Here is an 18,710-nt window from a genome sequence, read left to right on the forward strand (position 1 = left end):
TGCACCTCATCAAGTGGCTGAAGATCAGAGCAAGAGGCAGCAGGCAGCTTTGCTAAGAAAGAAGATGGTCGAGTTGCAATGAAAGGTGTGCGAAACGAAGTTGAAATGTGAGTGGGAACACAGCTGCAATGCGACCAAGTTAAACGAACTCGAAAGCCTTCTTCACGGGGAGCTGGAATGTCACCTTCAAGTAGCGCCCAGGAAAACTGCACAAGCAGACTTGATTATAGACTACGAGTCGAAACTACAGCAGATGGCCCAGAATATGAACGATATGCAGAAGCTGCTGCTTGCAGCAGATGTTACGGCAGGCAACCTCTTTTGTGCCCAAGGTGCAGCAAAAGATCAATAAAGAACGACATCACGGTGAATTATTCCAAGAACAGAAACAGCCAGACGACATTGCGGGGCGTCCACATCAGCAGATGACAGGGAGTGAAGTGCGATTGGATGACCTAGAGAATAGTATTCATGAGTCAACCAAGCCATTAGGAGCCTGCGAGCGATCGCGCATGCGGCCGCTTGCAGGTTCCTATGTGGTTATTCAGAAGCTCGACGGGCATTTCGTGTCGCCTCAGTGACAAGGTTACGAAACTCCCTCACCACAACGGCAACCTAGGCATGAAAAACTTTCGGGACTACTTTAGAGAGCTGGGTACACAAAAGAGCAGCAGTATGCATGAAAAATGAGAAAAGAAGCTTCTAGAAATGATCCAGTTTGAAGAGCTGAGAACTATTCAAGAAAAAAACAAGCTGGCAACAACACCACTTCTAAGAGATCATTCAGCTTACCAGTCGGATGGTAGCGGCCACTCTTGCACCATGGAACAATGGGGGGGCAGGATCCTAACAATGACTGCCCGAAAGGGCAGCATCTAGAACTGCGCGCGCAGCTTCACTTAGCGTGATGATAGTCATAGCACGAGAACAAGACGACGACACAGAGACAAGAAGGACACGAAGGAAACGTGTTCTTCTTGTGTCTGTGTCTTCTTCTTGTCTCTGTGTTGTAGTTTTGTTCTCGCGCTATAACTATCGTCATGCCATACCAACTAGCCCAAGCTGCCACACTTCTAAATTCACTTAGCGGCCGGAAATGTGAATTCCATCACGAGCGCTAGCAGGCCACTAGACGATGAAGAAGCGCAGCAAGCATGAGAGTAGTTGCAGAGACCAGACGGCCTCATACGTGCAAAATAAAGTGCCTTTTATTTACCTCGATAGAATCGAGTAGTTCTATTACCGGTGTCACACTGACACTTTCAATCGTGATCAGGGCGATCCGGATGAGTTCTTTTGATCGCGATCAACTTTATCGCCGCTGCTACACGGCCCAAGCTAATCAGGTTCGAGCTTGGGTGAGATGAAATGCCCTAGGTGGCATTTGCGTGCCGTAAAACATGCCACTGACAAAACTCGACTTACGGTATATCTATAGAGCCCTTTATCAGCAATGTTATTCGTGCAAGAACCACTCGAACATAAAAAAAAATTGCAGGCCACTGCGATAGTAACTTCATAAGTCCATCACTCAATAAAATTTTTCTTGCACTTACCTGAATTGCTGTGTGAGATTCGTAAACTTCGCTTTTTTTTTCTGATGGCCCCCGCTCGTAGCCGTGTAGTCGCCGCGAAGCGCCAATCTCGTTGTGCGCGCCAGTGTTTCACTTTTGGTGCCTCGAGTCTGTTCCAGTCGCTCCTGCTAGTGATCAATTACTGTAAAGTTATCTTCGTTCGACCACGAAATGCGCGTACGTTGCGACGTAGTCGAAAGGATTGCGACACTCATAATTAGTTTGCATCGAGGTGCTACAACAGCTCCGACGGGGCGAGAGTTGAACTAAGCGCTGAAGAACGGTCGACTGCTTGTCGTCTGCATGCTTGCCATTTGCTTCTTCCATAACTACATGCGGTTGATGCGAATCCTCAAATATGCAATACTTTAGATATTGTTTCGATATAAACAGTTTATAATTTGCTTTTTCATAAACATCTAGCTGTTTAAAGCGTTTTTGTCGAACAGTGCTCGATTTTCTTGTTTATTATGCTTTCAACAAGCTCAGCTAGGGGGTGCAGGCGGCAGCGAAATCGCGATCTCTCAGGCAGATCGCGATGCGCGGATTGCGATAGTCATGATCCCAATCTCGCCTGATTTTGATTAAAAGTGACTGTGTAGCAGCGCCTAATCTGGATCGTGGTTAATCTGGATCGACACTGATCAGAATTAAATGTGCCCGTGTGACACTGGTATAAGGTTGCTCTACGTCATATCCCCAACAATTGCCACTTGAAATTGTAGGTACTTCATTGAATTTAGGCAGTCGTACAACAATTTATAAGTTTCTGTCATTCATTTCTCAAATCTCGGTGAATTCGACACCTTGCCATTCTATAGTCGCTGCATCGTACTTTGTCAAGCGCTTTCACATCAGGCAGGATACCTGATTCGAAAGAAGCTAATCAATGAGCTACCATGGAAAGGGAAAGCACAGAAATTCAGAGTCTCGCTTCCGAACAAATGCTCGGCCCTTATCGAGGAAAGCAACTTTAGTGTTGACGCCATGAATAATATTCTGACGAGTATCAATACAAAATGTACGGTGGCAGTTGCAGGTAAGGCAGTTGACACGCTAGCAAGCTGTCCCAAGAGGCAATCAACCTTATTAAGACACGTTAAAGCATGAAATCCTGAAGCACAACAGACAAACTAGAGTTGACAGGGCTTCAAAAGTGTAATAAAAAGCGTGAGATATTCAATTTAGGGAGATATACTTTCGATATATTTGAATATGCTCTAAAAACCAGAGGAATCATTACAACGGTGAACAGGAAACGGCATAGGCAAAGACCAGATGTATGCACTAAGCGACAAGAAAGGCAAACTGGATTAGATAGTTCATGTAACAGAGGAGTTTTACAGAGATCTGTACAGCCCCCGGGAAAGTCGTGGTTATAATATCAAAACTAGCAGTACCCCAGATGACATACCACCAGTAATGACAGAATTCAGGAAAGCCTCGAAGGAAATGCAAAGAGTCAAAGCTGTTGGTGGGGATCAGGTAACCTCAAATTTTCTAAAAGGTAGAGGACATATTATGTTAGAAAACTGATCTCCCTGTTTACAAACTAACTCCTGACGGGGAGGGTTGTAAGAGAGTACGTCTACTTAGGACAGGCAGTAACCGCACAGCCGAACCACGGTATTGAAGTAACTAAAATATTAAGAATGAGGTGGAGCACATTCGTCAAGCATTCTAAAATCATTGGTGGTATATTGCCAATATCCCTCAAGAGGAACGTATATAACAGCTTCCTCCTATCGGTACTTACGAAGCAGAAATCTGGAGGATTACAAAAGGGTTCAACTTAAGTTGAAGACGACGCAGCAAGCAATGAAAAAGAAAATGATTGGTGTAACCCTGAGGGACAAAAAGAGAGCAGAGTAAATGAGGAAAAAAACGGGTGTTAAGGACATGATAGTAGAAATGAAAAAAGTAGAAATGGCCATGGCAAGTGACGTACGTAGCGCGAAGGCAAGCTAACGCTGGCTGGTCTTGAGGATCACAGACTGAATTGCAGAAAAAGGCAGGCAGGTTAGGAAGTGACAGAAAGTTCGGTGGGCGCATGAGATTAGGTAATTCACGGTTATAAAGTGGCAGCAGCAAGCACAGGACTGAGTTGACTGATGGAACATGAGAGAGACTTTTGTTTTGCAGTGGGCGTAGTCAGGCTGATGATGATGATAACACTCTAATGTTTCCAAGCTTTAGGAAGATTGCTTTCTTCTCATACTGCGTTGAGAATCGAAAGAACAAGGATTAGTTGTTTCTATATCAATTGCTGTAGTTGCTTGTACGTAATCGTATCAGGACCCAAAGTTGTTTTAATTTGTCTACTTTATTGCTATCACAAGCTCTTTATTGGTGAAAAGAGCCCCCATCATGTTTTTACTTTTTTTTCATCTGGCCACTTTGGATAAAATGGATCACTTTTGTTTGTGGAAAAGATGAGTTGGCACACGTATAGGCGGTGGCTCGCGCTGATAATTGATGCCGAACAAACATTTTTAGAGGCTGTTCGAGTTTTGTCCCAGACTTCGAGTTCTTTGATAATGTTTCCTAGCCCTTTATCAGACTCTGCAATTGGTTGAAGTAATTCTGTCACTGTTGCCTACAAAGCTTGCACCCGTACTTTGATGCTTGTCTCGTAAGAAGCTTGAGCTTTAGACGATCACGAGCTGATTTTTCTCAGTTTTGTATGCATCGGAATTAGTAATACGAGCTTCCACAAGTTAAGAAGGTGCTTGTCGGGTGTAGGCTTTTGAGAAACTTTCTTGTAGATTTTGCTTCCTTTCCGTGTGGCTTCTCGCGCGTGTTCACCAAGTTGGTTAAGTTAGCTGATTTTGTGCTACGGTCCACAGAAGATCAATAATTGTGCCAGTCAATGAAGGAACCTTCTTTTGCTAGATAGTAAATCCCCCTTCCTCGCAATCAATTAGAACTGGTAAGTAGTCTCTGCTAATATTGTCGAGCCATATGTTCGAGTATCTTTCGGTACCTATTTTACGTGAGGTCCAGTGATGTATTATTCTGCTCCGCGCCGCTGATCCTGTTGTATTTATCTGGCATGCTGAGGAGGGGGAAACCAGCGTCTTCCAAAGCTTCTTTCAGTTGCTTCCTTGCGGGAGAACCTTGTCAGTAGTCCTAGAAAACGGAAGGTGTGCAAATGTTTCCTAGAATGACAGCTGGACTTTTGGTGTTCATTTTGCTCAGAAACTTTTTACATCACTGGCTTCCAGAGACCTGTAGCTGTTTACTCTTCATAAGTCTTGCCCTGTATTTCAGTATGTGTCTCTATTCACGGGAATGAATGTGAAGAAAGGGGATTGTGAGCCATCAGAACGTTTTCCTTTATTACATAACAAATAGACCTGATGAAACGCCAGTATAGCCTGGTATGTGGCAATACTGCCCCGGCTCCTGTACGCAAATGATATCGGGGCTTTTTTTTTCAACAGGAAAAAACTATGTAGAAAGAAAAGAATCGACTTTTTTGAAAAAGTTTGCCTGTTCCACTGAATTGTCAGAGGTATGATTCTGACTCTTTGGTTCGTCCATGACTTACAATGGCAGTTGGCACACTGCGTTTGTTACCTATAAGCGGCGTTTTCGGTCGAACTGTCTGCAAGAACAGAAAACTGCAAGAAAAAAATGTGTGGGACATACAGGGCGTGTTTCACGATACTTGCACTTGCCTCGATAGCTCAGTTGGTACAACATACAGCGCTTTTCTTCACGAGAAAAGGAATCGTTCGGGGACGTCTCTCCTAAAGTCTTTCTTTTCTCATTTCGTGGCGTGCATTTCATCAACGTCATGTTCATGACGGAAATACATCACTAAAGTCTTGATTAACGCATATATAAATTACGTTTGTGTTAAAAGAGAAAATCCCCAGCAAAGAGCAAGCCTTGAAGTGTACGTAGTAGGTGACGGGGATCGGGGCGACTTCATTTCACTCTCTGTGGGGTAGGCAACCACCCGCAATGACCTTGTTTTACTGTATGTGCAAATATGCGCTGTGATGAAGAGGAGATGCGCAAAAAAATTGTCTTGGCGTCGCATGCGTCAAGAACATGCGGTCTGGCCAGACGGTGGTGTTCGAAGTTGAGGGAGGGGTGCCGTAATTGATTTTGCTAGATTTCCGACTCGTATAATTCAAATAATTGAGACGTGGGAAACAACTACGATTATTCTTTTTGTGGTATGCTTTTAATCGATCTGTCGTTTATTGAGTTTACAATCTGTAGAACCACTGTAAAAAGTGGTTACGCTGCGGTTTTAGTTATCTTTTATTTACTTTGTGTGGTAAGCTTGGAGAGGCATGTGAGCCATCGCACTGAATTTGCTTCGGTACGCAGCATTAATTTGACGGCGTTCAATCGGTGTTCAACCAGATCAACTCTGACTGCACAGGCTTGGCCGTTTCCAAACGAGATTGCCGACCACTTATAGTTCCTGAAAATTCAGGGAAAAGGAACCAATTGGCAGAGACGGAAACTTCATTGCGACAACCTACTAATAGCCCCACGGAACTTTCGGCCTGCCCATGCATGGGTCTTGTCTGGAAATCAGTGCGGCTGTACAGCCCCTCGCATCGGTGCAGCCATGTACTGTTCGCGCACCAGCAACTCGGCGGCGTGCATCACGATACCGTGAGATGACTGTCAACCTTTTGTTCTGGAACGGCTTCCTTCTGGTAGGTCTCGGAAGCAGGCGGGCTTGCGACTCATGCATGCAGCACCTTTCACGGATGCTGTCCCCTTGGCATGCCTTAGACTGCGTCCACGCTAATCTTTTCAAACGAGCTTGTCAGGAGAACCACGTGCAGAGCGCGACTGGTTCCCCTTACAGCACCCGGGGTACAGGTGGGTTACTGCCCCGTCGGCAAGAACATAACGTGTTAACAAGGATGCCGTTCTTATGTCCGCAAATTTCAGTACGCGTAGCTTTAGGTTTAGATGATTTACGTTTAGATGAATGGTGATGTTCACCGAGGCAGAGTATCGTGATGCTGCAGAAATGATGAAAATTCCAGGATATGCTTTTCTTTATTTGTGAACCGCAGCCTTCAAGCAAAGGCAGGGTGATGATGTCACTGAAAAATGACATGCATTATGTTATTGTCAAAGTATTTTCAAGAACCACTGATGGTTTTGAAGTTCTCAGTGCCAAAAATGGTGATTAATTGCACACCATTATGTACCATCCACCTGATGCTAGTGTGTGTAATTTCTTGGCATTTTTATAAAGCTACCTAATTTATTTTAATAGTGATGCCAGCACTGTCATTCTAGGAGGTGACATAAATATAGACTGCTTGCAACAATGAACAAGCCGTGATAAACTAACTTTGTAGGATATTGGACGTGAACAGTTGTATAATGCAATCAGTCTACCTACACGAGTACAACCAACTTCTTCGACATTACTAGACGTCTTTATTACGAATATTTCATCCGAGCACCTCAGTTATGGCGTCATCAGTTTTTCAGTAAGCGATAACGTACCCATTTTTGTGCTATACGCGCAAATTAGGGCCCCCACTATATCACGACTCCCATTCACTAAATCTTACCGACAGATGAACTCTCGCACTTTGGAAAGCTTTCGCTCTCATATGCGTCTAAAAGAATTGAGCCAAGCATTAGAAGCAACTGAGCTAGAGACAGCGTAGAGACAGAAGGCAGCAGCGACAGCGGGATGGTCACGTACTGAAGTGAATTCTGTCTTTCGTGCAGATACCGTATCGTGCCCTTCAGCGCGATTACCGGCACATGTAGGGCATTCTACCGCCGTGAGGAGGAGCTACCATAGGCCTTGACTGATCAAATTCATCATTTGTGCCGATCTGTCAACCCGTTGACGGCAGCCTGACGACACCGGAAGAAGCTTCCTACGGCCCTACTGTGTGACGCTCCTGCTCTGAATTGCCACTTATAAAGCTACCGTCCCCACCAAGGCTCCATTGCAGCAGCGACAGCGGGATGGTCACGTACTGAAGTGAATTCTGTCTTTCGTGCAGGTTAGTAGTTAAGTATTCTAAGGTAACCCTTTTGTTCAATTCGCTGTTGCTGCTGCTACCGAAGTACTGTAGTTTTTTTTCTTTTGCAATTTATGGTGTGACTGAAACTTGTTAAGCGATGCCGACGTGTGCCGAACTTGCGAAGCGCATTGATGCAATTGAAGCGAACTTTAACAATGAGACTGACCGTCTGGCTCATGATGTCTTCGGTAAAGTCTTGTTGAGAATGCAATCTTCAGGAATTGATGTTAAGGAGCTCAAAAGCGAAATTGACGATTTAAAACAGAGCATGGAAATCCTGAATGGCGTTGTTGAGACACTGCGCTCAGAAAAAGAGGTACTCGCTGCCGATAATAAAAGACTGTTGAACGAAAACAACTTTCTCTCAAAAAACGTTCAAGAACTTGAACAGTACTCAAGAATCAACAATGTAGAAATCAAGGGCATTCCCTGCACGCAAGGGGAAGACTGTGTAGCGATTTTGCAAAAAGTTGGCGATACTGTAGGTTGCCCCCTTGTGCCATCTGACCTTGACTTTGTGTCCCGACGAAGGTCAGGAAAAAAAAGAATGTTGTTGCTAGGTTTTGCTCGCGTTCGAAGAAGAATGAATTCATTTCTAAGGCACGTAAAGCTAAGTTGTGTCTTGGGGATCTTGGTATGTCTTCTACAATCAACAGCCCTGTGTACGTAAATTATCACCTGGCGCCAACAAATAAATCATTATTCTCCAAGGCTCTAACTCTAAAGAAAGCCAATAACTGGAAATTTTTATGGACAGAGAATTGTGCAATTAAGGCAAGGAAAACTACCGACAGTCAGGTTTACCGCATTGCTAAAGAATCTGATCTCTCTTTTATAATCTAGATATCCCTATTGTTTTTTTACGCATACGCTGTTTTTTTTCACTATCGCTGTATCTGATTCACCATGTCAGTTTACCTAAACACTTCGGAGGTGGATCAATTTCTTTTTAACAGCTCATGTTCGCTTATTCATTTCAATGCTCGTAGTATGCGGAAACATTACGACGACATTCAAAATCTTCTCTCTACAATCACAAAGCCCTTTCCTATCATTTGTATCACCGAAACTTGGCTTTCAGACGCTGATAAAGATCTTTTCGGCTTCCCCAACTACTCATCTGAATACGCACACAGACCATCAAGCAATCATGGTGGAGCAACCATCTATGTATTATCAAACCTGGCGTTCAAATGACGGCATGACCTTGCACTAAATTTACCTAACTGTGAAGGTGTATGGGTAGAATTTGATCATTTGTTGCTTAACATCGACAACAAAAAGTTTATTTTGGGTTGTATTTATTGTTCACCCTCTACCTCCTTTACCAATTTTTGCAACGCTTTAGACAATGTGCTTGAATCAATATCGTCAGAAAATAAAAATGTAGTTATCGTTGGTGACATGAATATCAACCTGCTTGATACCGCGTCCGCTAACTTCACGACATATTCTAGCTGCTATCACAGTTATGGTTTTGAATGCCTAATTACTCAAGCTACACGTCTTTCTCGTGACGGCGGATGCTCACTAATTGATCATGCGCTATCAAACCTTCTGGTCGCTCCTGAAGCGGGCATTCTTACAAGTGATATCACCGACCATTATCCCATTATTCTTAAAACTTTTTTAACTCCTATATGTCGTTCCGCATGCTTTCATAAAGTTGTTTTGGATAAGGAAGCGCTTCTCGAGAACATTACGAAATCAGGCTGGCTTGCTGTAAGGAAAACCAACGACCCTCAAGAAGCATCCTCGCGCTTTTTTTCTTTACTTTTGCATTACTTCCATTCCCATTCGCATAGGAAAAAATGCAAGAAGACCATTGCGTCACCTCAAAACCCATGGCTAACTGATAAATTACTTAAAGCGATGCGCAGACGCGAGAATCTTTACAAAAAAACCAAGAAACAGCCTTTCAATGTTAAGCTAAGAGCAAGGTACAAGAAATACTGTAACAATCTCTGTGCGTACTTAAAAAGAGCAAAAAGAAAATACCTCGAACAGAAAATATTGGAATGTGGAAGTAACTCCGATAAAAAATGGAAGTTAGTAAATTCCTTTCTAAATAGAAACGGTGACCGAGGAAGCATTACTTCAATAATTCATAACGGCATTGTGCACTCAAATCCACGTGACATTGCTGATACATTCAGTGACTTCTTTTTTTCGAACAATCTGCCATCGGACCAAGTTTTAGATTACGAAATCACTCGCTTACCCCAGTCCTTCTATTTGTTCCCCACTTCTGCCGAGGAAGTAACCGCGGTAATTCGGAATCTAAAAACCACTAGCGCTGGTCTAGACGACATCAGTCCATCACACATAAAGCTGATTGCTCTATCTATATCTGACATTCTTGCACATGTCATTAATCTAATATTTAAACAGGGGACTTTTCCTCGCGAACTTAAGCGTGCTAGAGTTACCCCAGTATTTAAAAAAGGAGACCGATCATTGGTAACGAACTACCGGCCTATATGTGTGCTCCCGTTCCTCAGCAAAGTAATTGAGAAATTATTTGAAAAGCGCCTAACTAATTACCTTCGAAAGTTTAGCATTCTTACTGATTTTCAGTTTGGTTTTCGAACAGGATATTCTACTGATCTCGCTTTATTATATCTTACTGAATTTCTAAAGCAGGCGATTGACGATGGCAGTTTAGCTGGATCTGTTTTTGTTGACCTAACAAAAGCATTTGATACTATTAACCATCAGATACTCTTCATAAAACTGGAAGCAATGGGAATATGTGGTCCTGCTCTGTTATTTATTCGCAGTTATCTCCTTAATCGAAACCAAATGGTCAGTATTTCCGGTACCTACTCCAAACAAACAACAACGAACATAGGAGTACCACAAGGGTCCATTCTGGGCCCACTTTTGTTTTTAATCTATATCAACGATCTACCTAATTTTATCATACACTGTAAATATTTGCTCTACGCTGATGATACGACGATTTTTAGTTCCGATAATAGCATAGACTGTTTAATAAATAAGCTAAGCACAGATCTTCGCAATATACTACACTGGTGTAAGCTAAACAAATTACAGTTCAATCCTCAAAAAACCAAATTCATTCTCTTTTCATCACATCAGCGATCGCAAGTAACGGATCCCTCAATTAGTATCCCAAATCATTCAATCCACGCTAGTAATGATTGTGTTTACTTGGGCGTCAAATTAGATAGAAAATTAAAATTCCACTCTCATATTTTAGATGTCAAGAAAAAGCTGTCTTATGGTATACGCATCCTCATTCGGTCTCGCCCTTTTTTTTCACGTTCCATTCTCTTGTCACTATACTACGCATTTATTCATTCTCACATCAACTACTGTATAACTACCTGGGGCACTACCTACAACACTCACCTCGCACCGTTACAGACTGTTCAAAACAAAGCAATTAAAATAGTCACTTCTAGTTCACATTACACCGATTCAAAACAACTATTCTACAGCTACAACATCCTTACAGTGCGCGATATGGTTAAGTATAATCTAGTCATATGTTTATCCAAGCATATCAATGAGCTATTTCCCATTTCCATCATCCCATCCTCCTCACTTGTTAACACCAACAACACTAGATTTGCTTACCACAAAAACTTCATCTTACCGAAAGCCCGGACTAACTATGGCAAACAAACCGCTCATTTTAGCTCACTTTCCATATGGAATTCACTTCCATTCATCTTAAAAGTAATGAATCCACACTCGTTTGTAAAAGAATTAAAAAAGCTCTTTGTCAACCAATACAACACGTAGCACTTCATTCTCATAGCCCCTAAAGCATGCTCTCACACATATATGTATGTGTGTATATATATGTGTGTATATATATGTGTATATGTATGTGTGTATATATGTATGGTGTATATATGTGTGTATATATTTATATTTTTTTCTTTTTTCTCTTTACATCTCATGTTTACATGGTTTCTTTATATTATGAATGTGCTTGATCACCCATATCATTATGATTATTGAAATTTTTCCCTTCCTGTCGAAGCTATGTTTTATTTGTTTTTATGTTCATCATGCACAGGAGGTCCCAATTCAGTCTCCGACTACGGGACCTCCTTCTGTATACTGTCTGCAATGACTTCACTTCGTAGTAACAATAAAATTTGATTCTGATTCTATTATACGTTGTTAAATGTTTTAAGACAGGATATGCACAATGTTTTCCTGTTAAACTTCTGACACAAGCTCTGAAAGCCTGCAATTCATGGGTCACGGGAGAACATTTCAAGAGCATGAAAGAAAAAGACAAGCTGTATCAGATCTTTATAAAAACAAAAGCCTTGACAGATTTCCACACTTTTAAGCGCTTCAGAAACCTGAAGTGTGGCAGTTTGGGTGAGTTGGTATAACATGACGATAGTTGTAGCGCGAGAACAGAGCGTCCTTCTTGTCTCTTGGTCGTCGTTCTGTTCTCGCGCTATAACTATTGTTCAGAAACCAGTTGAGTAAACAGCTCCGAGAAGCAAAACGAATGTACCTAAGCAATGTTTTTACCCCCGACGTGCTTAAAAAGCCACACCTGATGTGGAAACGTTTGAACAGTGTGCTGCACGGAGACTCCCCAAAACAATATACTTGGTCAATAATTATTACCAGTGAAGTGCTAACGAATGCACGTTTGGCGAATTCCTTCAACGACTATTTCACATCACTTGTGAATAGTAAGCATGACCAAAACTGCATTCATTACTTAACAGCACCAATATGAAAAAGCGCATCCTTGTCCAAATATTGCGCATAAAATTATAACATTAGTTTGGTCACTAAGAAATAGTACATGTACGGATGTTCACGATTCGTAGATCCGACCTATAAAATATGTAATCAACATTATCGCGCCAACGCTGCAGCATGTTATTAACCTTATGTTTTCTGATGGCACACTTCCCAAGAAACCACAAATGTCAAAGGTAATTGGTATATTTAAAGGTGGTGACATCAATATTATATCCAATTATAGGTCAATTTCATTTATTGCAGTCTTTTGTAAATGTATATAGAAAAAATAATATATAACGTAAGTCTAGTTTTTTAGCAAAGCATAACATTATTACGCCTTGCCAGTTTGGTTTCCGAAAGTATTGTTCAACTGAGACGACCCCTCTGAGCCAAAAGGAGCTTACCTTAAAGTCTTTTGAAGATAATGTCTGTACACTTGGTATATTCATTGACTACTCAAAAGCATTTGATTAATTTAACCAGGATTATTTGTTCTAGAAACTGCAGCATTATGGCTTTAGAAGTGATCTCTTAAAACTTATGATCTCTTGCTTTATTCATCACTGCCATCAAGTTACTGGTAATGATTTTGTGTCTGAATTCAAACCAAATAAGGCACGTGTACTTCGGGGTAGCATTTTGGGTCCATTGCTTTCCTAATGCGAAGCATTTCTTAGTGAAATTCGGCGACTTCGAGCGTATCTATCTATCTATCTATCTATCTATCTATCTATCTATCTATCTATCTATCTATCTATCTATCTATCTATCTATCTAGCCGCTTACGTTTGGGTGCTCTCGTGGTCACCTCCTTAACTTGGGGTCAACCAAAATTAGCATGGAAGGGTAAGACGGTTTACGATTATGACGCACTGGTCAAGACATAGATAATATCACAGTCGCGTCGCGTACGTCGTCAAACACTTCCAACCAGACAGTGGCACATACCCACGGGCGAGTGTGTGCCGCTGGTATGCGGGTATGTGCCGGAAGTGACTGACACTTGGTATTTACCCAGGAACGACCAGAACACACATGGGCAATTTTAATACGTGATCGCTAAAAAATACCCGACATCAGTAGCGTCGACCCGACGAATGCAAAAAATAAATGTCAGGGTCCCAGCTGGAATCGAACCAAAGCATTCTGCATGGCAGTGAAGCATTTTTACCACAGAGCTACACCAGGTGTCGAAACTACTTTTCAAGTAGACGCTAATCCTCATGAAACATCAATAGTGGTTGCAGTGCTGCCTACCTAATTTTATGAACATTACATATGTACTCCTTTGATACAGGTGTCACGTCGGGTTAACGTCAATTGTTGTTAGTTGCCATGCGCCGAAGTTGATTTATGCAACAGTGTCCAGGGCCAGCATCCTCGCGAGCACCACCGTTTCCTATCGGCTTCTGGCGTTGCTAATACGTAGGTTCCAGATGGCATCGTTGCCCAAGTTCAAACAACTGGTTATATAAACTTTTGCAACTGTTCAACATTTGTCTGTGCGTACAACATTTTCACATATACTTAGTGCCACTTCATGACGTGTCGTTCATTAAATAAATTGCAACACGGTCACCTTCCCTACGCATGCTTCGCATAACGTCGATTCCCAGTTACGTGGATCTGCTAAAATTTTAATATATACGTGAACGATATAGTAAACATTTGTTCTTTTACTAAATTTATCATCTACGCAGACTATACAAGTACCTTTATTACAGGACGTGACCCATCAAACCTCATAGAAACAGGAAACGTCGTCCTAAATGAAATTCACACTTGGAGTATCGCTAATTCTTTGAACCTAAACGTGGCTAAAACCAAAGCTGTAATATTTCGGCCTTAGAACAAAGCACTGAAGATCACAAACAGTCCTAAGTTAGGTACGCCAACTATAACATTATCACGCGTTGCTAGAAACCTGGGAGGTATTTTTGAAGGGCATATGGCATGGACAGATCAAATGAATGGCACCTTAAATAAGCTTTCAAAACCTGTAGGGGGTATTATCTAAATTCTGTTATGTCCTGCCACATACCGTAAAATTGTTAATTTAAAATCATTATTTTCATCAAACTTACCTTATTGTGATTTTTCGTGGGGCACGACTACCAAAACCAGGGTTCATAAATTAGAAAAACTTCAAAAAAGTCTATTCGAAATACTATTCGTGCCGCATACAATGTCCACACAGAACCAATTTTCAAGGCTCTGAACTTATATCATCTAGAAGAGCTCTATCGCACAATTAAAAAAAAACATTACAGGTTGGCTACAAAAAACAACGACACATTTTTAACCAAATTGTCCACGCTATAGCTCCCGCTGAAAATGTGCGTACTTTGACAGTCCGTGAAGTCTGGAGGTTACCCAGAAGGCGAAAAAATTACAGAACTCAGATGTTGAAATACCAGTGACCGCTACTACTTAATAATTCCGAGAAACATACGTAATACTTCAACGTACCTGATTCGAATCTGTATAATGATAAAAGTGTCTGTGAGTCTCTCTCCCCTCCCCCTATTTCTTTTTTGCGTACATTTTGTTTTCTCTTTATTGTGTGCATTTCTGAGTTTTATTAGCTAATTTATGTTGTTCTAGTGAAGAGAACTGATATGTGTGTTTTATTGCCTCATTTGTGCTTTTTTCTAAGTCTCATTAGCTTTTTTATGTTGGTCCAGCGAAGAAAACTGCCATGTGCCCATCCTATATGTATTTCTATATACTATGAATGCAATGTTTGCCAAGCTCAGGGGTACGGACCCTGTCAAGGCTGATCTGTGCCTTTTTTGTGTGTACCCACCAAGCTCCATTGATTGTCTTTTGCGCTGAAAATAAACTCTGATTGATTGATTGATTTATTGATATATTGATTGATTGAGATGTTTGTGCGCTGAGGTTGCCCTTGCTTCTATGACTTTTTTCTAATTTTGTTTTGTTTATATTTTGGTTGTTGTTTTATTCGGACAGAATGCATGAGCTCTCATGTGCACGAAGGTGGCGTCCTTGTGGTGGGTTTTTGACTGACCAAGTGTACTGGCCTATCGGAGGACAAACGGGCGACAATTTGCCGACCACGCTGTGTAAGTACGGGACATCGAGGGAATTAGAAGAGGCCCCGTAGCTCCGCCAGGCATTCTGAACCATGCTTTAGGCAAAAATATTCATCGGCTCTGCTGAAACCAATAGGATCGCCCTACAGAAGACAGTTCATTTCCAAAGTATTTTCTTTTTTGTAACTTTAGTGTCCGTACTTACGTGAATTCTGTACAGTCTGTAAATATAAGTTTTTTCTCTGCCCTAATAGAACTGCTCCAGTCTTTTACTTCCTATTCAAGCGACCAGCAAGTCAATCGCCTCAATTTGCAAAGCGCAGTACTTTTCTTCCTCCCACTTTGTTATACCCCAAAATGTGCTGCGTCTCCGGCACCGAGTTGAAAGAGCTGGCTTCTCAACATGAAAAGAACCTGAATTTTACTATATTCCTACGCAATAGCAGGCATGGAGGAATGCGAAAATGAGAACGTGGTTACAGGGAACTCCTGATAGCGAGTGATTTTTTCTTGTTGTCAAACGACGGGTTACACGATTAGGTTTTCTGAAGCCACTTGCTCGCTCCAGGTGAGTCTGGTCGTGGCTGCACGTTGTGGCACATTTGTGAGTACGTATAAACAGTGGCTTGCGTGGAGCACTAAGAACTTGCAATAAAGAAGCAGCTTATACTTACCAACTTTGTCATAAAGCCACTAGGACAGTCTTTTAAGAATTCTTGGTGCCTGAAAGAAATTGAAAATCTATGTGTAATCGGAATCAATTTTAGAGGCTAAGAAAAAGAATTCTCTTCATTGCACGTTTCAGCAAACCCTGGGAAAGTTCAATGAACTCATTTTGAAAAACAAAACAAGCACTTGAAAAATGGCAACAGATCACTTTACATCCTTTATGGTATCTGAGTTTTCGTTTTCGTTTTCACAAAATTTATCGTTAGGTACAGTTCGACAATGGTGCTCGTAAGAACTGCGATAACAGAAGCACATGGTAAATCTTATTGTAAATGTGTTCTCAATGAATTTAAGCTAAGGAAATGGCGATTCTTTCCGCGGAAACTTGCTGGCGTGTTAAGGCCGATCATGAGAGGGCACGGAATTCACAAGTATTGTCCTTCCTAAGCGTCCTTCACTACTAATCTGTGGCTACTCATATTTAGTTCACTAGTCTATCGGTTGAGCTCCACGGCAGAGCGTTGGGTATGGTGTGCGGCTGCTGTCTAAGAGGTCGTAGGCAGTTGGATTTCGATGAAGGCGTAGCTACAAAGACCCGAGTACGATTTCGGTGCACGTTAAAGAACACGATATGGTCAGAATTTTGAGATGCATAACAGTGGCGTGTCTGATGGCTATATGTCTTGGCTCATAAAGTGTTGGATATAACTGAATGCAGGAACAGTGCAACCTAGAAGTAGTTACTTCGCAACTACGGAAGCGAAAAAACGAGGACAGAAAATAGCGCTTCCGTAGTTACGAAGTAACTACTTCTAGGTTGCGCTGTACCTGCATTCAGTTATGTCCTACCAACTTGCCCAAGTTTCCACGCTTCGTGTTGGATATTAATGTATTTTCACTATCTTACCTTTATATGTGTATATTTTTTAGGAAATACAGATGGTTGCCAGAAGTCGTTGAACAATCTTGACCTAGATTCTCACTTCTGAGAAAATGACGGCCAATGATCGCGCTGGAGCTATCGCGCTGGAGCGCAGGATATTATCAATAATAGTAATTGTCGGGGTTGGGCGTGACACAATTAATCGCCACATGATTATGACTTTTATGAGAGACGCCATATCAGAGGGCTCCGGAAATTTTGACTCCAAGGGGCTCTTTGATGTGTGCACAAATGTAACTGCAAGGACTTCGAGCATTTTCACCTTCATCGAGAATTCGGCCACCGTGGCTGCGCTTTTATCCCGCGTACAAACACCGTAAGCAAAGCAAATTTTACTAGTGATGGTAGATGAGCAAGTTCGTGAACCGTGGCTCTTATACCCTTTGCGCAAACAGCACCGATGAAGGAGCTACTGCGTTACGCTGTGTTTGTACTGCACTGTTGTGAAAGTTTTAACTTGCGTACGATGTGCCTCTCCCCTGCCTTATTCATTGGCACGGGCATATTCTGGCCTGCGGTGTTCATTCTCCTGCAGGCAGAAGCATAGAACATTCTTTAGAAATGGCTTACGCCGGTAGGTGTAGGCTAATCAGGGCAAACTTGGAAGTACTGTGGACTTGTACTGAGTGTTGGTGACTGAAAAGTGAATAACTTTCAAAATACACCACCGAATACTACCTCAATGTTTTAATGTATCTCGTGATGCTAAATAACAGCTATGTTGGCCAGCACTGGCATATATAGTGCAATGAAATCAAAAATACTACATAGGCACTATCTCGTGATCACTGTAGGCAGAGTTTATGTACAATGTGTGACTTATATGCGGAGTTTATCGCCCCAAAACCACCATAGCATTATGAAAGACGCTGTATTGAGGGCGCCAGAAAATTTCAACTAACACACTACCTTCGCAGTCTCTTCGTGCTAGATATGTAAAAAAAGGAAATCAAATGAAAAAAGGCACAGCTTTGCCGTTAAAGCGAAGCAATGAACACGATTGCAACAAATTGGAAGGTGATGCACAGAATGACGAGCAGATAGAAACGTTCCCCGACTTTCTTACGCGCAAATGACGCACGAAACGTACTTACAGGTACACCGATGAACGCGAATAAGTGTCTCAGTTGTTACTTCGCTGTGTCTGAAAAGCGCGCCTTTTTCGCGAACGGAGGCTGTGCAATGATTGCAGTGACCTTTGTGCACCCCGTAACTACAACAAAATTGTTCCAGTCAAGTCTGACGCCAGCCAAGACGTATGGTCCTCTCCACCGAGAGATCAGGGCGCTCGAGAGATCATTCATTCTCCTCGTCTTCGCGGGCCAAAGTACGCGTGAGAATTGAGGGCCGCTGCGCGCTCGTTGCACCATCTCACTGATAATGCTGAAAACACAGCTGCCCCCCCCCCCCCCGATATACCCGCCAACAGCGGTAAGTGATATATATAAATAGCTTGCCGTTTAAACGTTAGAGGGGGTACGTCTCAGAGGCTTAGTGGTTAAATTGAAACTAAAGGGAGCTATTAAGTCGACGTTAATTGTTGAAATAGTGCTCTAAAAACCTCATAGTGTTACTTTTGTTCCAAAGAAGGGCGTATTTTGAAATCAAATGACGTTTTACTGGTCCGCATCGGGTTAGCGCACTTCCAATTACAAGCCTCAAGAAGCGGACCGACCGGACCAGCTCACGT

At 42.1% G+C, this 18,710-nt stretch overlaps 1 protein-coding gene across 1 annotated transcript in view; it reads right to left on the reverse strand.

Moving 5' to 3' along the window:
* LOC119161633 (frequenin-1) overlaps positions 1-18,710 on the reverse strand; it is a 1,172,367-nt gene that overhangs the window by 898,026 nt on the left and 255,631 nt on the right. The window contains exon 3 of the mRNA XM_075881058.1: positions 16,083-16,131. Within this exon, the coding sequence (XP_075737173.1) occupies positions 16,083-16,131 (49 nt within the window). The remainder of the gene's footprint in view (positions 1-16,082; positions 16,132-18,710) is intronic.

Source organism: Rhipicephalus microplus, chromosome X, assembly GCF_043290135.1.
Source record: "Rhipicephalus microplus isolate Deutch F79 chromosome X, USDA_Rmic, whole genome shotgun sequence".
Lineage (NCBI taxonomy): Eukaryota > Metazoa > Arthropoda > Arachnida > Ixodida > Ixodidae > Rhipicephalus > Rhipicephalus microplus.